Source organism: Phocoena phocoena, chromosome 15, assembly GCF_963924675.1.
Source record: "Phocoena phocoena chromosome 15, mPhoPho1.1, whole genome shotgun sequence".
NCBI lineage: Eukaryota > Metazoa > Chordata > Mammalia > Artiodactyla > Phocoenidae > Phocoena > Phocoena phocoena.
The window spans coordinates 21,498,933-21,524,417 of NC_089233.1; the positions used below are offsets into that span (position 1 = coordinate 21,498,933).

Consider the following 25,485-nt stretch of genomic DNA (forward strand, 5'->3'; position numbering starts at 1 on the left):
TTGGCACAGCACTGTCAATCAACTCTACTTCAATAAATATATATATGAAAAAAATACCATAGATTTCTAAGGATATGTGTGTCTGTAGATATATGCATAAATGTACATTTATATATAAATACATCTTAAAAGGTCTGAAAATTTTACAACACAGGGAATATAGCCAATATTTATAATGACTTAATTTTTTTTTTTTTTTTTTTTTTTTGCGGTATGCGGGCCTCTCACTGCTGTGGCCTCTCCCGCCGCGGAGCACAGGCTCCGGACGCGCAGGCTCATCGGCCATGGCTCACGGGCCCAGCCGCTCCACGGCACGTGGGATCCTCCCGGACCGGGGCACGAACCCGCGTCCCCTGCATCGGCAGGCAGACTCTCAACTGCTGCGCCACCAGGGAAGCCCATGACTTAATTTTTAAAATAAATAAATTTATTTATTTATTTTTGGCTGCGTTGGGTCTTTGTTGCTGCGCGTGGGCCTTCTCTAGTTGCAGAGAGCGGGGGCTACTCTTCGTTGCGGTGCGCAGGCTGCTCATTGCGGTGGCTTCTCCTGTTGCAGAGCACGGGCTCTAGGTGTGCGGGCTTCAGTTATTGTGGCTCGCGGGCTCCAGAGTGCAGGCTCAGTAGTTGTGGCACCTGGGCTTAGTTACTCCGCGGCATGTGGGATCTTCCCAGACCAGGGCTTTAACCCGTGTCCCCTGCATTGCAGGAGGATTCCTAACCACTGCTCCACCAGAGAAGCCCCTATAATGATTTTAAATGGAGTATAATCCTTGAAAATACTGAATCACTATGTTCTACACCTGAAACTAATATAATGTTGTAAATCAGCTATACTTCAATAAAAATTAAAGATAAAAATAAATTTAAAAGGTCTGAAAAGTGATTATTCGAAACTGACACAATGGTTATCTCTGGGAACAGAAGAAGATAAGAGGCTGCTCAAGGTGACTTCATCTTCATCTACATTCTTTTTTTTACTATGAGAATGTCTTCAGGCGTTGCATGTGTAAGTCAATGCTATTAAACAAAGATCACTGGGTTAGATGACCTTAAGGCCCTCACAGCTCTAACATTCTCTAGCTTCAAAGCACCTAAAACTCAGGTGAGTGGACTAATTATTCTTACATAAAACAGGGGGTTTCACAAAGAGGAAAACATAATCCTGGGAAGAGAACAGAATGGCTTTGGTTTCTCAGAGCCTGAGAGTATAAAATAAAACTAACTAAAGAATTAATTAATAATAATAGTAAATTTCCTGAAATATGCCAGGAGTGAGACCAGACATGTGGCTAATGTGTTTGCAATCTCTTTGGCACATATGATGTTATCAGCTACTGCTGCTGTTTTTATATCACTATTCTTATTACTACTATCACAGCAATCAAAGCCTCTGGATCTTACATGAAGCATCCAGTAGCTCCTTGAAGCTTCCTTCTTTTTAAAAATTAATTTATTTATTTTTATTTTTGGCTGCGTTGGGTCTTCGTTGCTGTGCGCCGGCTTTCTCTGGTTGCAGTGAGCAGGGCCTACTCTTCATTGCGGTGCGCAGGCTTCTCATCACAGTGGCTTCTTATTGCGGAGCACGGGCTCTAGGCATGCAGGCTTCAGTAGTTGTGGCACACAGGCTCAGTAGCTGTGGCATGCGGGCTCTAGAGCGCAGGCTCAGTAGTTGCGGCACACGGGCTTAGTTGCTCCGCAGCACGTGGGATCTTCCCGGGCTAGGGCTCGAACCTGTGCCCCCTGCATTGGCAGGTGGATTCTTAACCCCTGCGCCACCAAGGAAGCCCGAAGCTTCCTTCTTGAAACATCAACTGTAACATTCAGTAAGCAGATGTTATAAAATATGTTTTCCCCATCATCACTTCTGTAGAATTTAAGAACTACAGCCCTAAGTCAGCCCTACTTACCCCTCCTGACCGACAGTAAAGGGCTTAAACCACAGCCAAGGACAAGTAAAAGAAGTGGGAAGAAGTGGAGATGCACATCACGCTCTGGGATGGAAAGAGGCCACACCACTGTGTGGCTGCCCCACTCTGGGCCACACGCATTTAGAGGTTTCGTGCAATTTCCATGGAACCCAGCACGGAATATAATAGCAAAAACCTGGAAACTTCCTAAGGATCCCACAAAAGGAAATACTTAAAGAAACTGTGGCATACCTATACAACGGGCTGCCATGGGCCACTAAAAAAATGATGGACTAGATCCACATTTACTGATGTGGAAAGATATGCACCATTTCTTTTTTCTATTTTTTTTTTTTTTTTTTGCGGTACGCGGGCCTCTCACTGCTGTGGCCTCTCCCGCTGCGGAGCACAGGCTCCAGACGCGCAGGCTCAGCGGCCATGGCTCACGGACCCAGCCGCTCCGCGGCATGTGGGCTCTTCCCCGACCGGGGCACGAACCCGCGTCCCCTGCATCGGCAGGCGGACTCTCAACCACTGCGCCACCAGGGAAGCCCACCATTTCTTGATTGCTGAGGAAGAACTGGTTATTAGAGAACGTATATAGCAAAATCCTGTTATTGTAAGGAAAAGTCCCTGTTTATTTAGTCGCGTCTGTATTTATACGGAAATACACACCAAGACCTTCACAGCAATTGTATCTGCACTTTCAAAGTTGTCTTCTGCGAGGAGCACACATTACTTCTATAAGCAATAAAATGATTATAAAGGAAACAAAGTTAAAAATCCTCAAGAAATCTCTCTCTGTTGAAAACAGTAGCTGCAGGTCATCTTCCCTGACCAGTGGGATTCAGAGTCATGGCTAGAGAGGACAGGAAGAGAAGGATGGGAACAATAACCAGCAAAGCAATAACATTCCCTAGGATGACAAAGTGCCCTGTCTCCTGGAAGTCTTTCCTCAGACAGCATCCTGGCCGGCACCTCATGGTAACCTTGCCAAGGACGGACAAGCAGGTGGGATAGTTCCCAGTCTACTGACGAGGTACCCAAGGCTCAGAAAGTGAGGAGGTGATTTGCCTTCAGATCTACAGCAACCATGAAATGGAAGACCCAGGACTCAAGAACGTGGACCAAACACAGAGTTACCATATGACCCAGCAATTCCACTCCCAAGTACCTACCTAAGAGAAAGGAAAACATGGTCACACAAAGACTTGTGTAGCATTATTCAAAACAGCCAAAATGGAGGAACAACCCAAATGTGCATCAACTGATGGATAAACGAAATTGGTACATCCATCATCAGTAAAAAGGAATGGGGCTTCCCAGGTGGCACAGTGGTTGAGAGTCCGCCTGCCGATGCAGGGGACACGGGTTCGTGCCCCGGTCCGGGAAGATCCCACATGCCGTGGGGTGGCTGGGCCCGTGAGCCATGGCCGCTGAGCCTGCGCGTCCGGAGCCTGTGCTCCGCAACGGGAGAGGCCACAACAGTGAGAGGCCCGCGTACTGAAAAACAATAAATAAATAAAAAATAAAAAGGAATGAAGTACCGGCACACACTTCAACATGGATGTGCCTTGAAAACACTGTGCTAAGTGAAAGAAGCCAGACACAAAAGGCCACATATTGTATAATTCTATTCACATGAACTGTCTGGAGGAGGCAAATCCACAGAGACTGAAAATAACGTTAGTGGGTGTTAGGGTCTGGGTGGGATGGGGATACTGGGGGGTGATGGCTAAGAGGTATGGGGCTTCTTTTAGGGCAATGAAAATGAGCTAAAGTTGGCTGTGGTGATATGGATGCATCATTTTATGAATACACTAAAAGCTACTGAATTGTACATTTTAAATGGCTAAATTGTATGGTATGTAAATTATATTTCAATAAAGCTGCTAAAAAATTTACAAAATAAAATTAAAGAAGGGGAACCCCTGTTAATGAATATCCAGCATATTCCATAAAGGACCACGTGCTTCATAAAGATGAGTCCCTCCAGCCAGGCTTGACTCTCTTCAGTCTCCTCCTGTCTTCCAGACACCAGGTCACTGACGGCTTCCTGCCCAATGCCAGATGCAACATCTTTTTCCTTCATCCGCCCAGCAGGTCCTTATTTTGCTGGAGGTCCAAAGCTCTTTGGACCCAGGACACCTAAGCTTCTCTTTCCCATTCTGCATTCTCAGAGCACTGGGCAAAGTACCAAAACGGTCACCACCTCTGCGTATGCACAGAGTTTCCTGTGGTCAGTGGGCAGGGGCAGAAGCCCAAAGATGCGAGGTTGGGGTCTCCCCGGGCTCGAGTGGGCAGGGACGCCTTTTTTCCCAGTGAGTCATCAGACGCTCATCCACTTCATTCTGGGGTGATTGCTGTACTTTGACCAAGCTGTTAGAGCCACCCTGGGCGGGTTGAAAGTATCAGTTTAATCACCAAAGTCTACCAAGAAGGGCGTGGGAAGCAGGCATGCCTATGCGTCATGGGAGCACCAATGCCGGTACAACCTCTTTGAAGGGCAATGGGCAATGCTCAGCCAAGTTTTAAACCCACAAACATTTTGCTCCAGCCATTCCACCTCTGGGGATTTACCTGGCAGGAGCACCCCCGAGTGGGCACCAGGACACACGCACATGTAAGAGACACACGTAAGAGATGCTTACGGAAGCGGTTTGTGGTAGCAAAAGACTGGAAACGACCTTCACATCCACCCACGAGGGACTGGCTAAATATATGACAGTGCCTCCAGATAATGCCATGCTATTCGGCCATTAGAAAAACAAAACAAAGTAAGCAAGACAACACACTGCACTCATGAAGCATCAAGAAATTAAGATCTCAGAGCCTTGGTTTTACTATCTGTCAAAACACCAATCCTCATAGGACTGCTGTGCAGATTCAAGGAGTTGATATGAGTAAAACATGTAAAGCGGGCCTGCCTGATCCACAGTGCCGGTTATATAAGTTCTAGCTGATGTCAGTTCATATGTGCCAATATGGAAAGACAGCACAGGAGTGCAGAACAGGTTTGCGGTAAACTAACATTTCTGTGAAAAAGAAAAGGAAGAGAGTCACGTACGTACATACGCTTATACTCACAAGGAACATTTCTGGAAGGACATCCCCCAGGGAAACAGGGATCAGAGGTGGGAGGATTACTTTTCACTGTTTACCATTTGTACAGGTTGAATTCTTTCTACCGTGTAGGTATATTATTTACATATTATAAAATACATGTATTTTAAAGTTTGTTTAGATATGTGTATAGATTTATTACAGCACTGTTTGTAATAGGCAAAAAAGCAAACAACCCAAGTGTCCCTCAAGAGGAGGAACTGGCTAGGGATTTCCCTGGTGGTCCAGTGGTTAAGACTCCACGCTCCCGGTGCAGGCGGCCCAGGTTCGATCCCTGGTCAGGGAACTAGATCCCACACGCCGCAACAAAGATCCCAGGTGTTGCAACTAAGACTCGGTACAGCCAAATAATTTTTTTTTTTTTAAAGAGAGGGGGACTGGCTAGATAAACCCATGTACATCTTGTGATGGAATACAACTTAATTCACTTAAAAAACAGGTGATCTATATGTGCTAATTGGAATGATCCCCAAGATATTCTCAGACCAGGAAAACAATTCTTTTAAATAAAATTTTCCACTTTATTAAAAACTTGAAAACATATGCTTATTCTAGAAAATGTAGACATGGCACAGAAGTAGAAAAAAAATGATCCTATCCTAAGACAAGCTCTGCTGGCGTGTTGATGTACTTCCTTTTAGGGTTTTGTTTTGTGTGTGTGTGTGTGCACGTGTGTGTGTTTACAGAGCTAAATCATACTCTATATTTTGCTCTTTAAAATTAACTCCAGAACAGAAGCACTTTCCCATGTTATGATAAACTGTATAAACATCCTCTGGTTGGCTGCCTGACATTCTACCCAGGGCATGGCCCCCTGAAGGATTCTCCCACCATCCCCCTGGGAACTCAGGCAAAATGCCCTGGCCTTGACAGTGACAAACTCAACAGTTCACAATACACGTCTGGTACGTGCCAGGGTGGCGCCACCTTGGAGGAATGCCAGGTAGCCATTTTGGTTAAACAACTCAGTTGCCATGTCGAGAGTAAATGATAAAACACATTCAGTTTGTTGAGTGCCAGGGAGAGTGAGGTCTGGAAAACTGAGCTGCCATCTCCCTCTGAAGTCACCACTGGCAACAAGAACCCCATAGAGCCTCCCTTCGATCACCTAGGACGGTGGGCAGCCAAGAGCTACATCTCATCCTTAAACAGCCCTTCCTCTGAGTACAGGGGATGAAGTGCAATGGGACACAGCCCCTAGCCTTGAGGTCAGGGGCTGACTCATAAACAGAATGGCATTCAAGAATGACAGATGCACAGAAAGGTCTGCTACGAGCCCCAAGGAATGCCAAGGCGATAGCCAGGGCAGGGCGTCTAGGGAGGCTGGACAATCATTTTAACAGACCCAACTGAAAGAGGTTTCAGGAAGAGGCGTGAAAAGAGAAGCCTGGGGCTTCCCTGGTGGCGCAGTGGTTGAGAGTCCGCCTGCCGATGCAGGGGACACAGGTTTGTGCCCTGGTCCGGGAGGATCCCACGTGCCGCGGAGCGGCTAGGCCGGTGAGCCATGGCCACTGGGCCTGCGCGTCCGGAGCCTGTGCTCCGCAACGGGAGAGGCCACAGCAGTGAGAGGTCCACGTACGGCAGAAAAAAACAGAGAAGCCTGCTGCAGGAGCAGGGAGAGGTGCGGGGCCCCTGCGGACCATGAGCTACCATCGTCAGTGAGGATTTTGAACTTTCTCTTGCAGAGAAATTATTTTATTTATTTATTTGTTTATTTTTGGCTGCGTTGGGTCTTCGGTGCAGTGCGCGGGCTTCTCACTGTGGCACCTTCTCTTGTTGCAGAGCACTGGCTCTAGGCATGTGGGCTCAGTAGTTGTGGCTTGTGGGCTCTAGAGCACAGGCTCAGTAGTTGTGGCTCACGGGCTCAGCTGCTCCACAGCATGTGGGATCCTCCCAGACCAAGGATTGAACCCATGTCCCCTGCACTGGCAGGCGGATTCCCAACCACTGTGCCACCAGAGAAGCCCAAGGACAGCCGATTACTAATGTTTGTTTAGGGGAGGGGCAGTTACCTGGCTGTGCTGCTTTATTTTTCTTCTGCGAAAAACATCCTTTTGCACACAGAAGTAATACATACGTGTAGTTTTAAAAGTTCCAATGTTTAAAAATATATACCATGTAGATAATCAAAGTCCCCCTTAATGCCACTCTCTACCCCAGAGAGAATCACCATTAACTGTTGGATGCAAATTCCTTCTTTTTCTCGTTAGTAATTTTTAAATTGTTTTATAACATTATATGAGTTTTTGCTATGCAAATACTAATATATGTATATGTATGTTTTTTGATACAAGTGGGATCATATTTCAACTTGCTTTTTACTTCACAGCACATAAAAATAAAAATAGCTAATTTTTGTTTGTCCTTATTATGGACCAGCACTTTCCCAAGAGCTTTTCATGGATTTTGTTTTCTCCCCACAAAAAATATATCTTGTGTATATCTTGGCACTGTTTTTTTCTTGTTTTGCAGTACGCGGGCCTGTCACTGCTGTGGCCTCTCCTGTTGCGGAGCACAGGATCCGGACGCACAGGCTCAGCGGCCATGGCTCACGGGCCCAGCCGCTCCGCGGCATGTGGGATCCTCCCGGACCAGGGCACAAACCTGTGTCCCCTGCATCGGCCGGCGGACTCTCAACCACTGCGCCACCAGGGAAGCCCCTCTTGGCACTGTTTTGAAGTCAATTCACATAGAGACATTTTTGTTTTAATGTAAATACAGCATTCTGTTAGGACCATGGTCTATAATTAAACAGGCCCCTCTCAATGGAACTTTTGAGCTGTCTCCATTTTTTCTTTATTACAAACAATACTGCAAAGCACATCTTTGAATACGTAAATCTGAACACTTGTACAAATGTTTTGTTACTTGTTCTCAACTGAGGGCAGTACCTCCTCATGCGAGCTTTGCAAATATACGGTGGGGAACATTTTGGGTTGTCATGATGAATAGGGGAGAATACGGCATTTAATGAGCAGGGGTCAGACATGCTGAATGTCCTACAATATAAGGGACAGTCCCACCAAATAAAGAATTGTCCCCACCTGAAACTAATGTAATAGTCTATGTTAATTATAACTGAGGTATAAGTATTTTTTACTTTAATAACTATTGTCAAATGGTCCACAGCGGTTTCTGTTTTATGTAAATACCGACTATCTGTCCCTATCTGTCCTTTAGCAAGATAGCACCCAGTGAAGTGAGCTCAGCACTCATCCCTCTCCTGATTCCGAATAAAGCACCTGCTGTGTGCACGGCACTGGGGATGAATGATGAGGCCACAGGGTCCTGCCCTCATGAAGCTCAAGCCAGACTTATAGACAAACTTCCCTTTGCTGGATCACTCCGTCTGTGTTTCCTTTAAAGGATTTACCATACTGAGTTTTGTGGTCAGAGACTGTGTCCATCCCTCCCGGTCTGAGACCCTCCAGCTCCTGGACCCACTCAGTGTTTGCCAAAAGGCCAAACCAGGCTCATGGCTCCTCTGAACAGGCAGTTGTGGGTGGAGCCCTTCTAAGGGGTCTGCCCCACTAGGAGGCCTCCAGGATCCTCTTCCTCTGGAAGCAGCCCCCGTTCTGTGATCCCCGGCGCCCCACCGTGCTGTGTGCCCTGGCCAGAGGTGACTGACTGGACCAGAGACAGAGGATGCCTGACTCGGGCTGGGCCAAGCAGATTAGATTTTTCTCCTCTTACAGCTGGGATGGAAGAAGGTCAGATCTGTCTTGGCATGTGGCTCCGTCTGTAATGAGGGGACCCTGGGGCTGGGGGGATCCATTTTCCCACTGTGTAGACTGAGGTGCAGAGAAGAATAAAGAATAGGCAAAGAGAGTTGAGGAATGAGACAGAGAGAGACAGTCCTGTGGCCTTCCAGCTTCCTGCATCTGTCCCCTGAGAGGCCAGACATTGTTTCTGCCTGTGGGTCTCAAGAAACACTTCTTGACTGCTAGAATAAATTTCCCTTTTTTTTTTCACTTGAGTTAGCATGAGTTGGTTTGTGTTTCACAAGCTCTGACCCCTCCGGCCCCCTCTGGCACCTGGATCTCCTCACACGTGGTACACGAGGCTGCAGGGATCCATGTTTCCGCGAGCCTTCCTGACTTACTGGAACAGACAGGAGCGCCAGGCTGCTCTTCCCACGCTGCCCTCTGAGGGGCAGAGTGTGTGTTTCAGAAGCCACCTTAGGACAGGAAAGCAGGGCAAGCCGCAACCTGACCCTTCAGGGGCCCCCCAACCTCAGAGGGGACCCACGGACCTATTTTTGGAGCTGCCTGCCCGAGGGAGCTAAGCTAGAACTCTGACTTGAAAGGAAAAATATACAACTGTCTGAGAACTAGAATTATTAATTTTCTAAAAACAGATTAATTCTCCAGTTAGAGAAGAATGACTTCAATTTCAAATCCCAAAGTGGTAACAGGCATTTTCGTTACAGTACAAACTGATACTGTTTGTGAGGATTAACTTAAATAAGGATAACATTACTGCATTAAAAATTTTTTTTCACCACCAGTTATTATACAAAAGTCCAATAACGTTCGCCTTTCTCCCTCTTCTCTATACCAGCGTTGCCATGGTATGAACACAAATTCCTAACAAAATAAGTCCCCTCTTCCTCAATCCAGAAGAAGGATGCCCAGCTCTAAGCAGTGGCTCTTTCGACCACAACCGACATGAAAAACTACATTTTACATCCTTTCTCTAGACCCTCATACGCACAAATGCAGGGATGAAACAAAAATACTTCACAACCGCTATGTCGGAGAACCTGGTCGTCAACAAGCAATTTGGTCACTGCATATGTGAGTGTGTAAACGTGTGTGTACGTGTCCCTAAAATATCTTTACGACTGTCAGTGCTGATATTCTTTCCCCTCCCACCTCCCTCTCCAATATTTTCTAGTCTATTCTGTTCTGTTCTGGGTCTTAAAAAACTGGCCAAGGTTGCCACAACCCACTAGTGGGTACAGAGCAGCTATTCGTAAAACACTGCTCTAAAGTAAAGAAACTTATATTAAAACAACCGAATCTTCCCAGGTTAATAGGCATAGCCTCAGATCCAGAATTTACGCACTGGCAGGAGTTTGGAAACAACCTCAACCAGCGACCCCAACCTCCCATCCCTACGGCAGGTGAGTTGGGCAGGGGGAGTGGGGGGAGGGGGGAGGGAGAGGGGGAGGAGGGAGCACTCACCTTGAAATGGAAGGAGATGGCCGGGGACCCGCTGGAGCCATAGCGCTCGCTTTTGTCTAGGTTGCTGTAGTAGTTATTAACCTTGGAATTAACATTCTGGTATGCCCCCGGGTCATCAGTGATGGGGCAGATGAAGTAACCCTCCTCACCATCGCTGTCTGCATCTGAATCACCAGCCCGGGAGGTCGGGCCGCCATCCACGCCTTCCAGGCGGAAGATGAGGTCTTCCTCTGCCATGTTCCCGGGACGCCCGTCTTACCCAAGGGCTGGGCGGCACAGCCAGAGTTACTGGGCAAATGCAGCAGGGAGGGTCCTGCAAGGAAGCAAGAGAATGGGTGCTGGGGTCCAGGGGCTGAGAGCTTGCAGGGCACCTCACCCCAAATGCCCCTGGCACGGAAGGAGCGGGTACCCTCAGAGTGAAAACTACTTCCACCTTTAGGGGAGACACTGGCAGGCAGTGTCTAGGAACATTTTAAATGTACAAACCCCTCCACCCGGTAATTCCACTTTGAAGAACTCAGCACTTGAAACAGAAAATAAATGCTTCTTAAGCCACAAGGCTGATCTTTTTCGAACATAAATTAGATCAAATCATTTCTCTGCTTGACAGTCTCCAGCAGCTTCTCTTCACATTCTTAACAAAATCCAAACGCCTTTTAAGGCTACCAGGCCTGTGTTAGTCTGGCCCCTGTCCACCTCTCCTCCGGCCTTGGCAGCTCTCCAGGCCCATGGGCTTTCTTTGTGTTCCGTGAACACTGGGGGCCCATTTGCCACCTCGGGGCCTTTGTACTTGTTGTGTTCCCTGTGCCTGGAACAACCTTCCCAATCTCCCAACAGTGGGTCTTTCTCATCATTTGGATCCCAGCTCAAAAGTCACCTCTCCAGAGAAATCTTCTCTGATTCAATTCAAAGAACCCCTCTCAAACACACACCCAGTCACTCCCTAGCACATCACCCTGTTTTATTTTCTTCAAAGAGATTTTCCCAAGCAAGCCAAAATCATCTCATTTAACTTCTTTATCATCTGTAGCCCTGTTGCCTTAAGAATGCCTGGCATAGAGCAGGCACTCAACACACGTCCCCGGAATGGATGAGTGGCCTGAAGAGCGTTCTCTGTAGCACAATCAGTAACAGTAAAAAGAGGGAAGAGCCCACAATGACCATCAATGGAGGCCTGTTATATAAACTACAGTTTTTCTACACCATGAAATACTGTGTGACTCTTACAAAGAAAACGGAAGCTCTAGATACACAAAGACATGCAAAGATAGTCAAGAAAGAGTTCAGCAACATTGTAGGATACAAAAATCAATAGTATTTCCATATACTATCAATGAAAAAAATCCAAAAATGAAATTAAGAAAACAATTTTATCTATAGTAGCATCAAAAAGAATAAAAAACTTGGCTAGGGGGTTTCCCTGGTGGCGCAGTGGTGGAGAGTCTGCCTGCCAATGCAGGGGACATGGGTTCGTGCCCCGGTCCGGGAAGATCTCACATGTCGCGGAGCGGCTGGGCCCGTGAGCCATGGCCGCTGGGCCTGCGCGTCCGGAGCCTGTGCTCTGCAGCGGGAGAGGCCACAGCGGTGAGAGGCCCGCGTACCGCAAAAAAAAAAAAAAAAAAAAAAAAAACTTGGCTAGGGAATTCCATGGAGGTCCAGTGGTTAGGACTTCACGCTTCCATGGCAGGGGACACGGCTTCAATCCCTGATCGGAGAACTAAGATCCCACAAATCATGCGGCCAAAAAAAAATAAAATAAAACATCTTGGCTAACAAAAGAAGTGCTTGACTTGTACAGTGAGAAACAAAATGTGTCAGAAGAAGTGAAAGAAGACCGAAATAAGTGTAAAGATATCCCGTGTTCATAGATCAGAAAATTTAACATAGCTAAGGTGCCAATACTCCCAAAATTGATCTACAGATTCAACCCAATCACTATCAGAATCCCAGTGGCTTCACTGAATAAATTAACAAACTGGTCCTAAAGTTCACATGGAAATTCAAGGGACCCAGAAGAGCCAAAAGAATCTTGTAAAAGTTACAGGAATCACACTTCCTGAATTCAAAACTTACTACAAAGCTAAAGTAATTAAGACAGGTGATAGTGGCATGAGGATAGACACAGAACCGAGAGTCCGAAAATGAACCCTCACATTTACAGCCAATCGACTTCTGAAAGGGGTACCAAGGCAATTCAATGCGGAAAGAATACTCTTTTCAATAAATGGTGCCAGGACAAGTGAATATACACGCGCAAAAGGATGAAGCTGAACACCTTCCTACATTATATACAAAGATTAACTCCAAGTGGGGACTTCCCTGGAGGTCTGGTGGTTAAGAATCCACGCTTCCACTGCAGGGGTCACGGGTTTGATCCCTGGTTGGGGAACTAAGATCCCCAAGCTGTACAGTGTGACCAAAAAAACTAACTCAAAATGGATCAAAGGTTTAAGTATAAGAGTAAAACTCTAACACTCTCAGAAGAAAATATAAGAGAATATCTTTGTGACACTGAATTAGGCAAAGCCTTAGATAGGACACCAAAAACACAAGCAACAAAAGAATAGATACACTGGACATCATCAAAATTAAAAACTTTTGTGCTTCAAAGGACACCACCATGAGAGTGGAGAGACAGCTCACAGAATGGGAGAAAATTTTTGCAAATCATGTCTGATAAGGGACTATGTAACGGACTCATACTACTTAACAATAAAAAGACAAATAACCCAAATAAAAAATGGGCAAAGGGGGACTTCCCTGGCAGTCCAGTGGTTAAGACTCCACGCTTCCACCGCAGGGGCACGGGTTTGATCCCTGGTCAGGGATTAACACCCCACATGTCACGCAGCACAGCCAAAAAAAAAAAACAAAACAAAAAAGGCAAGGGATTTGGACAGACGTTTCTCTAAAGAAGATACACATGGCCAGTAAACACATGAAAAGATACTCAACATCATTAGCCATTAGGGAAATACAAATCAAAGCCACACCCACTAGGATAGAATTTTAAAAGTGGAAAATGACAAGTGTTGGTGAGGATGGGGAGAAATTGGAAACCCTCATACACTATTTTTTTTTTTTGCGATACGCGGGCCTCTCACTGTTGTGGCCTCTCACGTTGAGGAGCACAGGCTCCAGACTCGCAGGCTCAGCGGCCATGGCTCATGGGCCCAGCCGCTCCGTGGCATGTAGGATCTTCCTGGACTGGGGCACGAACCCACGTCCCCTGCATCAGCAGGCAGACTCTCAACCACTGCGCCACCAGGGAAGCCCCCTCATACACTATTAATGGAAATGTAAAATGGTGCAGTCACTTTGGAAAACAGCCTGGCAGTTTCTCAAAAAGTTAAACACAGAATTACTATATGATCCAGCAACTATACTCTTAGGTATATACCCAAACATGTCCAAAACAAAAACTTGTGACATATGGTTCATAGTAGTATTATACGCAATACCTAAAAGGGGAGACATCCAAACACCCGTTAACTGATGAATGGATAAGCAAAATGTGGTCTATATATACAACGGAATGCTCTTCAGCCACAAAAAGGAATGAAGTACTGATGCTAAGTGAAAGACAGTTCAAAAAAGACCATATATTGAACGATTCCATTTATATGAAAAGTCCAGAGAAGGCAACTCTATAAGAAAGTATGTGAGTGGTTGCCTAGGGACGGGGGAGGGGAGAGTCGGGGGGAAATGGGGAACAATCACTAAAGGGTTTCTTCTGAATAGATGAAAATGTTCTAAAACCGACTGTGTTGGTTGCATGACTCTGTTAATACATTAAAAAACCACTGACTATATTAAATCCACTTTAAATAAGTGGATTGGTAGGTTTGTGAATATACTTCAATAATCTAATGTTTAAAAAAATAAAAGACGTGGGACTTCCCTGGTGGCACAGTGGTTAAGAATCCACCTGACAATGCAAGGGACACGGGTTCGATCACTGGTCTGGGAAGATCCCACCTGTGGCGGAGCAACTAAGCCCATGTGCCACAACTACTGAGCCTGCGCTCTAGAGCCCACAAGCCACAGCTACTGAGCCCACCTGCCACAGCTACTGAAGCCCGCACACCTAGAGCCCGTGCTCCGCAACAAGAGAAGCCACCACAATGAGAAGCCCGTGCACCACAATGAAGAGTAGCCCCGGCTCGCTGCAACTAGAGAAAGCCTGAGCGCAGCAACAGAGACCCAATGCAGTCAAAAATAAAATAAATAAATGTTTTTTAAAAAGATTAAAAATAATAATAAAAAAAAGGAAAAAGGAAAAGACAAGAAAAACCGTTACATTTAAAAGCAAGTTCGGGCTTCCCTGGTGGCGCAGTGATTGAGAGTCTGCCTGCCAATGCAGGGGACACGGGTTCGTGCCCCGGTCCGGGAAGATCCCACATGCTGCGGAGCGGCTGGGCCCATGAGCCATGGCCGCTGGGCCTGCGCATCCAGAGCCTGTGCTCTGCAATGGGAGAGGCCACAATAGTGAGAGGCCCCCGTACAGCAAAAAATAATAATAATAATAATACAAAATAATAATTAAAAAAATAAATAAATAAAAAGCAAATTGCACAAGAGCGGTTACATTATGGGGATCCTATCTGTGCTAAAAGAAAAGGTACGTTCCCTGAAGGGCCCACAAGAGCGCTGCCAGCACTGCGATGGGCAGTGGGACTGGGAGCTAGGGGGTGGAGGGAAGTTTTTAACATTTTGTACACTTCTGTACTGTTTTAAGTGTCTTTTTTTTAAATTTATTCATTTATTTTTGGCTGCATTGGGTCTCCGTTGCTGCCCACTGGCCCTCTCTGGTTGCAGCGAGCGGGGGCTACTCTTCGCTGCGGTGCGCGGGCCTCCCATGGCGGTGGCCTCTCTTGTTGCGGAGCACGGGCTCTAGGCATGCGGGCTTCAGTAGTTGTGGCGCACGGGCTTAGTTGCTCCGTGGCATGCGGTATCTTCCCAGACCGGGGCTCAAACCCGTATCTCCCACATTGACAGGCGGACTCTCAACCACTGTGCCACCAGGGAAGCCCTGTTTTAAGTTTTTACAAAGCTGGTTGCTTTCAATATAAAAAAAAATTAAAAACTTTAAAAATTTTTAAATCAACTAATTCCAATTATTCTTAACAGCTGTTTCCATCGGGAGGCAGTTTTCTAGACCTGAGGCTTCAGCATTTTCTTGACAGTCATCAGAGCAAGAAATATATTTATATCCTAACCCAGTACCCACCTACAAAATGTAAGCTAAAATTTCAGGAAACTGTACTTAGCCTTACTTTGTACAATGCCCTCTGCTATTTTCGATTCTACTTGTTTTTCTTTCTTTTTTACTCTTTATCTTTAATGCACCACCCACACTGATTATTCAGCTCAGTTTGAAAATCGCTGCTCTGGGTGTCAACCTCCGAGTTTGCTTCTGACCCTCTGGGCAATACAGTCATCGCCTGGATCCGATGCCAAAGCCACCTGATCTTGCTTGTTACCAAAATCGTCCCTGGGCCCTGTGCCCACTTCTCCCCACCCTTGGCCGCTCCCAGCCCCAATGCCTCCTCTGCCCTGGTCAGCCCCTGGCCAGAGTCCCTGCTGACCAAGAGACACGGTTGCCTGGAGCTGCCAGCAGCCCAGCCAGGTTACTGGCCTCTGGGGCTGCGCTGGTGCCAGGGGAGGGGCCGGAGCCACAGCCTCAGCTACGGAGCTCCAGGCAGTGTTGCCCAGCAGTTAAGAGCCCGGGCTCAGGAGCCAGGCTGCCAAAGGGTGCAAATCCTAGCTGTGCTACTGGTGACTTTGACCAAATTAGTTCATCTCGCCAACTTCCCCATTTGTGAGGGGAGCCGAGCGGGAAAGTGGCCTGACTGAGGCTCCACAGGAGTTCACAGGGGAATTAGGACCAGAACCCCAGCCCTTGGCCACGTCCCACCACAGACCTGACATTTTCCTGGGCCCTGGGAAACAAAATGAGCTGCAGACAAGCAGCTGTGACCCTAGTTGGCACAGTGCCTCGTACTCGGCGGGCACTTGATATGTTTTCCAGAACTGAGTGAGGGGGATCTGTTTCATGGCTTTTCAGCTGTCATACATTTGCTTTGAAAAGGCAGCTGTGGTAACGCCTGCTAACTGTCCCCCGACAGCTATTCTCTCCTTATTAATAACAGAACCACTGCTTTTTAGCTAAGCATGCGGCCACTCATAATAAGGTCTACGCTTCCCAGATTACTTTGCAATTAGGCGTGACCATGTGACCCAGTTCTGGCCAAGGGGATATGAGCAGAAGGGTTCTATGCAACTTTAGGAAGGGTTTTTTGTTGTTTTTTTTTTTTCCAATTTATTTTATTCAAGTGTAGTTGATTTATAACGTTGTGTTAATTTCTGCTGTACAGCAAAGTGATTCAGTTATACATACACATACGTTCTTTTTCATATTCTTTTCCATTATGGCTTATCACAGGATATTGAATATAGTTCCCTGTGCTACACAGTAGGGCCTTGTTGTTTATCTAGGGAATGGTTTTTCAAAAGAGGGAGTGTACCCTTCTGCTCTCTCTCCTTCCTGCTGGCTGGAATGCTGGTGTGATGGCTGGAGCTCAAGGAGCTAAATTTATTCATGAGAAGGAAGCCATGTGCCGAGGATGGCAGAGCCGTGAAACAGAGAGAGCCTGGGGCAGCATGATCTTACATCACGTGGCACCATAATTATCCTGGACTCACAATCTTCAGAGTTTGCTATCTAAACTTACATAATAGACTATAATTTTCTTTTTTTCCTACTACTTGCTAATTCTATCTGGTCCAGTGCCCCTTCTCTCCCATGTCATAAAAAGTCACATCATATCTCTTATGACAAGTTGATGCCTGGGCACGTCAGCCTAGGAAAACTGTGGTCTCAATCCAGAGACCTAACTTGTAGCTGCTTCCACATCTGCCCATAAAGACCGGACACCTGGAGGATGGTGGATTCCCCTAGACAGGCAAGGAGCCCTCACTGGCGCATAACTCAGCCCCATAATGCCTGTTCCAATACCAGCCTCTTAGGAATCTCCATCTAACCTGGGCTTTGCTCGGCCCACAGAGGGCCTCTCTGTGAGCAGAGAGACTGAGACCAGGAGCAGAACCCCAGTTCCCAAGCCGTCAGGATTCTCGAGAAGCTTTCCTCTGCCCTCACTCAGGCATCCGCATCTTCCCCTCCCAGGCCCTGACACATCCTGGGAAGATATTTCTATGGAGAGGCAGCTGAGCAGAGTTCTGAGTCAGACCCAAGTTCAAGCCCCAACTCCGCCACTTACTAGGTGTGTGACTTTAACCTCTTGGCCTCGGGTTCCGCATTATAACCTGGGATGCAGAGCTGTACCCACCCCACTGACTTGACAGTGCTAGCACAGAACAAGCACTAAGACTATAATTATCATCATCATTTTTAGTACCATCAATAAAGGGGGCTGAATCCTGGGTCCCAGCCAGGCTGGTGACCTGGACGCCTGGTTAGCAGCCAAGCCAAGCTTCTTCAGGGGTCCTCAGGGAACAGGCTGCCTTCGGCTCTGGCCACTGAACCACTGTTCTCACTGCGTCCTGCTGTAAAGGGCTTCTCTGACAGCCACTGGGGCAGGAAACGATGATTGCAGTGCCTAGGTCAAGGCCTGTGGGCCAAGCCACAGTGACCACCGGCCCTCCTTAGGGCTCCCCTCACCCCCAGGAGCTGCCTTCCTGATGTAGAAATGATCTGGAATCTCCCACCCACCACTCCTGGAAGCCAGCACCCCAGAGCCAACATGGGCTGTGCTGGGCCACCAGTACACACACTAGTATATGGCCACCACGGCAGAACTCAATGGTCTTCAACTGCAACCACAATGGACTGGGTGACTTATGGACCACCTCGTGTCACGCACCTGTTTCTGTTTGGGGATCTGCTTCTCCCCCACTCTCCAGTCATGGGGTTGGGGTTGGGGATCCACCCCCAGGTAACGGGGTGTGTCACATGACCCCACTAAGCCAATCACAGCACTGGGCACCTGGCCATAGTGATTGGCTCAGAGGTAGGCATGTGACTCAAGTCAAACCACTATGGCCTAATCTCAGGTAAGCCTGGGGCTTTAGCTTGAGCAACTGGAAGAGAAGGTCAGTCCTTTCCTGCAGGATGTTAATCTGAGACAGGGGCTGAGGCCACCAGAGAACAAAGCTGACTTTTGGTGAAGGGCAGAACAAGAGATGAAGAGAAAAATGAACAGTGATGACATCATTTGAGTTCTGAATCCAAACATGCCTGGGACTCATAGATACAGAAACCAAAAGTAGTGGGGACAGAGATAAAGGGAGGGGCAAGTTAAGATATACGAGCTACTATGTATAAAATAAATAAGCAACAAGGATATATTTATAGAACAGGGAATTACAGCCATTATCTTGTAATAACTTTTAATAGAGTATAATCTATAAAAACACTGAGTCACTGTGCTGTACACCTGAACCTACTATAACATTGTAAATCAGCTATGCATCAATTAAAAAATAAAGTTGGTGAAAACAAAAGAAACAAAAACCAAAGCTCAGTGTAGTGCCCGAGACACGGTGCTCTGCGGTCACAGGGCCCAGTTTGAATCCTGGCTACCCAGCTAGGAGCCTGAAACAACAGACTCCATGTGGCAGGCTGGGACTTCCTTGAGTCTCTACCTGCACTGCGCCTGGCACTGAGCAGGGCTCATAAAGTGCTAATCAAATACCTTTCCAGGCTGAGTTTCATTAATTTGCTGCCGGTGGGGAGGGTAACAAGGTGTGACATCAGGAGTTAGTAAGTCAAGCCTCCAGCTAAGAGTTCAGGTCAGTGACTTATTAACATATATACACCCCCAGGATGTGGTGGGTGCTCATGAATAAACATTTATTAAAACTATTTCAAGAAATAATACAGTTCATGTCAGAGAAAAAGGACTGATTTACAGATGTCCCCACCCAAGAACCAGTCCCCATTCACAACCAAGTTCTCACTTCCCTGCCCCTGCACCCTAAGGACACTCTTTCTGGAATGCCTCTCCCACCTGCTGCCAAACCCCTCTGTTCCCTTCAAAATCCAGCTCAAATTTTTACCCCCTCCGGAAAGCCTTCTCTGGGTGGTTTCCGGTCTGTAAAACGGGACAGCTAACCCCTGGAGCTGTTAGATCAGGCCCATGGTGCCTGACAGGGAACTGTCCTCAAAAGCACCAGCTGCTATTACGCTCTGACCATACCCCACTCCCCAATTCCTAAGTCACTTTCCTCCTCCCAGGCCCTTTGTAAGCATTTCCATCATAGCCAGAGACCCAACAGTCTATGTCACGGGCAGAATAATGCCCCTCCATAGATGCCCACATCGTAATTCCCAAAGCCTGTGAATATGTTCCCTTATGTGGCAAAAGTGACTTTGCAGGTGTGGTTAAGGATCTTGAAATGGGACAGTATTCTGGATTATCCAGTGAGTCCTTATAAAAAGGAGGCAGGGGCTTCCCTGGTGGCGCAGTGGTTGAGAGTCCACCTGCTGATGCAGGGGACATGGGTTCGTGCCCCAGTATGGGAGGATCCCACATGCCGCGGAGCGGCTGGGCCCGTGAGCCATGGCCGCTGAGCCTGTGCGTCTGGAGCCTGTGCTCCGCAACGGGAGAGGCCACAACAGTGAGAGGCCCGCGTACAGCAAAAAAAAAAAAAAGGAGGCAGGAGGGTCAGAGTCAGAGGAAGAGATGTGACAATGGAAGCAGGGGTCATAGAGAAATTTTGAAGATGCTATGCAGCTGGCCTTGAAGACGGAGGAAGGGGCCACGAGTCAAGGAATGCAGGTGGCCTACAGAAACTGGAAAAGCATGGCAACAGATTTTCCCTACAGCCTTCAGAAAGAACATGGCCCTGCTGACACTTTGGCTTTTGAACTTCTCATCTCCAGTACCATAAGAAAAGAAATTTGTGTTGTTTTAAGCCACTAAATGTGTGGTAATTTGTTACAGTGGCAGTAGGAAACAAATATAGTCCAGAACAGCAGGGTAATTTTGCCCCCTCAGGGGACACTTGGCAATGTCTGGAGACACCTTTCGTTGTCACACCTCTGGGAGTGCAACCGGCATCTAGTGGGTAGAGGCCAGGGATGCTGCCAGCATCTTACAATGCACAGCACAGCACCCCACGACAAAGAACTGTGCAGGCAAACTGTCAACAGTGCTGAGGCTGAGAAACCCTGCTCTAGAATGACTCTGGTGGATTCCAAGGAGACTTCCCCCAATCCACCCTCCCTCATCTCCCCTTTAAAAACACATCTCCACGCATACCAGAGACAGAGGAATTAGCTTACTCGCTGATGAGAACAGCAACCCGCAGCTGGACCCAGAGAGACAAGTCAACATTGACTCTGCTAAAGCTCACCGTTGCAATTCACTGTCCTTCATTCATATAAAACTGTTACGGTGCAAAGGCTACTTTACTGTTTTAAAAATCAGAAAAATACATTTTAGAATACAAAGCACAATAATATAATTACAGCTTCAATTGACAAAATGCACAAGGTTTGAATTTTAATTTTTAATCGTTTGCACCCTTCTCATGTTCCCAGGATACTCTGTCTTCCTGGTGGGTCAGACCAGAGAGACAGTGTGTCTGACTTCTCAGGGCAACTCTGTGTTTACACAGCCTCTTGGTGGCCAGACCACGTGAGCATCTGGAACAAAAGGGGCCGTGTCTCAGGCCTTCTAGCTACCAGCCCAGAGCACAATGCCTGGCACACACTAGGTTCCCTGTAAACGCAGGCTGCATGAATGAATAACTGAACAAAAGTGGGCAACTTCTGCGGGTATAATGAGCATTGTAGGCATGGAGGAATGGAGGGACTATCGGGTTAGAATTACAAGGCATCTGGGGGTTACTTAGCCCAGAGACGCAGCTGAGATCCCGAGTGGGAAAGCCTGGGTCATGGGGAGGCCCTCAAAAAGCAGCCAAGAACAGGATCGGGCCCAACAAGTCTTTTGGGATGAACAGATCTGTGTTCAAGTCCCGGCTCTGCCACTAGCTGAGTGATGTTGGGCAAATTACCTAACCTCTCGGAACCTCAGTTTCCTCATCTATAAAATTCACTCATCCACCAAAGTGGGGCAGAGTGAGCAAGGCGAAGAAGAGGTGAAAGAACTGGTCTGTGGCACAGAAGCCAACTGTCCACTATGGATCTGTTCTCCCCTGCCCAAATCCTTTTGCATCTAGGTGGGGCCATGCGACTACATTTGAGCTAATGGGATGTGGACAGAAGTAACCTGCACTGCTTTCAGGCCCTCCCATCCCCAAGGCCCATTTTCCATGACCTGGTCAGCCTCCCCTCCACTGCAATCCGGCCCTGAGACATGTAGCCCAGAACAGATTCACAGCATTTCAGCACCACTTATGAAGCTCTTACTCCATCACGCTTCTCAGCTCCTTGGAGGCCAAGCGTTGCCCCTCCCTTGGCTCGCCCACACTGTGCCATCTGCTTGGCACACACTCTAGCCTGCTCTCCCTACCTGTCCCCTGGCCAACTCTGCTCATCCCTCAGGTCTCAGGTTAGATAGATGTCACCTCCTCCAGGAAGCCTCCCCTGAACCCCAGGAGGTACGCACCACTGGCTCCATCCTACAGATGAGGAAACTGAGGAACAGAGAAGTGACTTGCCCCAAATCACATGGCTAAAAGGTGGGGGAGGTGGGTCTGAAGCCAGTGCAGCTCTATCCAGGGCTTCACTCAGTCATCACTTGCTAAACCACTTTTTTTGGGGTTTTTTTTTTTTTTTGCAGTACGCGGGCCTCTCACTGCCGTGGCCTCTCCCGTTGCGGAGCACAGGCTCCGGACGCGCAGGCTCAGGGACCATGGCTCACGGGCCCAGCCGCTCCGCGGAATGTGGGATCCTCCCGGACCGGGGCACGAACCCGTGTCCCCTGCATCGGCAGGCGGACTCTCAACCACTGCGCCACCAGGGAAGCCCTGCTAAACCACTTTTAAAGTGTGATCCTTGGACCACTAGCAGCAGGAGAAGCGTCACCTGAAAACTTGTCACATGTGCAAATACTGGGGCCTCACTCCAGTCCTGCTAAAGAAAACTCTGGGGCTGGGCCCAGCAAGCCATGGTTCAACAAGCCCTCCAGGTGGTACCAATGTTCACTAAAGTTCAAGAACCAATGGTGGAGAGAATGGTCTCCAGCTGAGCCTCCTGCCTTTCAGCCACACCCTGTGGGGTCCTTGCCAGGTCTAGAAAGCATCACAGCTGGAGAACGGAACAATGGCCACCCTCTGACTTTCCAGCCCTCTGAAATGCTTCTCTGGGTGTTCCACAGCCCTGGGACTTTGGGGACCCAGAGAATGTCATCTTCTACTTCGTCATCAGCCTGTTAGTGACTCACTCCTTCCTTCATTTGAAGCCTTCTTCTTGTGCCCATCAGCCTTGCCTGCAAGAGTTTAATCTAAGCTACTTTTATCCTGTGGTGGTCACTATCACCACTTTCTTCTAGAACATTCTCAGTTCACGGGAATTAAGTCTGCAGTTTCTTGGTCAGCAAAACTGATCTCCCCAACACAGAAATGTTTATTTTTTAATCAGTCCAGCCAGCCACTATTACTTTGAATGCAGTCCCGCTCATCAACTTTTCCTGTATCAGCTTTAGGAACAGGGCCAGAAAGAGTAAATCCTAGAGAATGAACTTGAACAAATCCAAGTTTCTGCTGGTGACCCTCAGCTTTCTTCCACACTGCTCTCAGTGTCCTGGCAACTGGATGCCAATCTTGCCAAAGACTGGACAAGACTTCTTTGGGGAATCTGACCAGTGTGAGGAAAAAAGGCCTAAAGATACCCTTCCCCTCTGGAACAGCCCAGTTAGATCACCCTGAGGGGAAGGCCACAGCCAGCAAGCCTCTTTCATACCCAAAGACCTTCCGAAGAGCTTCCTGGAGCCCCATACTCTTCAGTGGACAGCCACAGACCACCAGAGAGGGGGAAAGGAGAGGCTCTGCTCCACAGTCATTCAGAGGCCCAGGCTCCTTCCAGCTTGTGGCTCTGCCCTTCTCCGGGCCCTCAGAGTCCTCTCAACTCTGCTGGTAAATGAGGAAAGTGGGGAGGTTTTTAGGGTCCAAGCTTGACGGGGGCACACATTCTTTCTGCTCACATTCCATCAGCCAAAACTCAGTCATGTGGCCCACCAAACTGTAAGGGAGCCCAGGAAATATATCCAGGTGATACCCCAAGAAGAAGAGGACATGGGTGACCAATAGCCATCTCTGCCACATAATTCATTAAAAATGTTTTAAAATCATTTCAGTGATATATCCTTAGTAGTCGGCCAGAAAGTACTGTTCTGTCACCAAAAGCACACACACACACACACACACACACACACACACACAATACCCACCGCAAATCACAGAACATACACAAGCGATCATATGTAAACTGAATCCATTTCAAGGGATGGTCAGGCCCTGACTTCCTGCTTCCCCACCCCCTGCAAAAGATAAGAACTTGGGATCCCAGCCGACACACCCTCTTTAAGAACAGGAGAGGAGAGAGGATGGCAATCTCAACCATGTTACATCTAATTTCCCATCATCAAGCAGCTTTACTGTATTTGCTGAATAAATGCATCGACCAAACAATGACCGTAAGGTGCTGTGGAGGCCACAGAGAAGGATGACGCCTGCCAAACTCTATCTCCTAAACCCTACCTCCTACCACTGGCTTCCTTTCCATCACCTCCTCCAGGAAGCCTTCTCCAATAACCCTCCGTCCCCCCCACCCCCCACCCCCGAGTGGGCATTATCAGCTCCACCTGCTTGCTCTGTAGTCCCAAACTTAGTCCATCTTGCTTATTAGTATCTGCCGGTAGACCACTCTGAATCTGTCTCCTCCTCTGTAAAATCAGAGGGGTAGACAATTTCCTGGCTGAGCTGCCCCAAGGCAGGCAGCTTCCAGGGCCGAGGACCCAGAAGTCAGGCTCCCATAGAGCGTCCCCACAAGGCAGACGGAGCAGCGCCCCCCGGCCAGCAGCCCATCTGTCTCACGCGGGGCGCAGCTGGGCCGGTTTCCCGCAATCCCCCAGGCGGGTGCGGCGAATCTAGGCCGGGACTCACCCGGTAGGCCCCAGCCCCGCCACACGCATATTAACGCCCGGCCCCTTGGCGCACAGGTCCACGGAGCCTGCCAACACCCGAACTCCTGCAGTCAACAATGCAGCAAGGGCGCGTCTACACGGTCCTCGAGGTTCCCGGAACTTGGGCCTCTCGTTCAGGGGCCGGGGTCGGGGATGCAGGCCCTGCAGGGGAAGAAAGGCAGCGCTGCCCCCACCCTCTGCGGGCCTCCAGGAGCCGCGGGCGGAGGCCCCAAGCTGCCTCTCCCCGACCGTCACGTGCCAAGTATTTTACCAATAGACACTAACGATAATCGGCACGACTCCCCCATTTTACAGAAGCAAACACTGAAACCCGAGGAGCTTAACCTCCACGCTCTCCTTCCGCTTGGGGCCCCACTTTTAAGCCTCAGACCCTCCGCGCTCCGGGCGCCGTTTGCACCGGGGAGCACAGGCTTGCAGCGCCGGATCCCGGCCCCCCAGGCCAACCGCCGCCCTACCTACCTGTCTCGGGCGGAGAGGCACGGCAGCCGCTGCCCACGGCCGCGAGGATCCAGAGGAGCTGGCAGAGGCTCGAGGCCCGGTGCTCCAGGGTGCAGGGCGGGCGGGCCCCCCGAGAGTGCCGGGGAGCGGCGAGCGGGGAGCGCGGGCTGGCGCTCCGGGGAGGCAGCGGCGGCCGCCGGAACGATCCCGGGGCGCGAGGGGCGCACGGAGCCGCTGGAACGATCCCGGGGCGCTGGGGGCGCGTTCCAAGGGCAAGGGCGCCGGCGACCGTCGGCTGGGCTGGGGCAGCTGCAGCGCGCGGCGTTCGGGCGGCGTATCCGGACACTCGCCGAGCTGGGGCTGTGGCTGGGGCAGGAGGCTGCGGGCAGGGGCGGGGCCGCGGGCGGGCGGGCGTAAGCTCGGCGCGGCGCTCACGTGGCCGCGGGTAATGACTATCACCGCTCCTGCAGCCGCCGCTTGGATCTCCCGGCGCTGCGTCTGCGACTCCCCAGCCGGCTGAATACACGGCGTCCGGATCTAACGCGTGGGGCCGGCCAGGCACCTACCAGCGAAGGGGGCGCCCTCCCAGCGGGTAATTTCAAAGGGGGCAGCTAACCCGTCCCTCGCCCACCGCACCTTCCCATTCTCCATCCGATGCCCGCCTAGTTCCTGTATTCGAGTCCTTTCCAAAATCAGTAG

At 48.9% G+C, this 25,485-nt stretch overlaps 1 protein-coding gene and 1 non-coding gene across 3 annotated transcripts in view; one reads left to right on the plus strand and one right to left on the minus strand.

The window, feature by feature from the left end:
- EEF2K (eukaryotic elongation factor 2 kinase) overlaps positions 1-25,175 on the minus strand; it is a 60,448-nt gene extending 35,273 nt beyond the window's left edge. Inside the window, exons 1-2 of one of the 2 annotated variants that reach the window (XM_065891939.1) lie at positions 24,808-25,175; positions 10,217-10,529 (exon numbers count right to left, since the gene is read on the minus strand). In XM_065891939.1, coding sequence (XP_065748011.1) covers positions 10,217-10,453 — 237 coding nt within the window. In that variant the 5' untranslated portion in view covers positions 10,454-10,529; positions 24,808-25,175. Of the gene's footprint in view, positions 1-10,216; positions 10,598-24,807 lie in introns of those variants that run through there. The other variant, XM_065891940.1, reaches the window with a different exon arrangement.
- On the plus strand, positions 5,244-5,316 carry TRNAR-CCG (transfer RNA arginine (anticodon CCG)). Its single transcript has one exon. It is a non-coding gene; the product is annotated as a tRNA-Arg (tRNA).
- Positions 25,176-25,485: the final 310 nt, after the last annotated feature.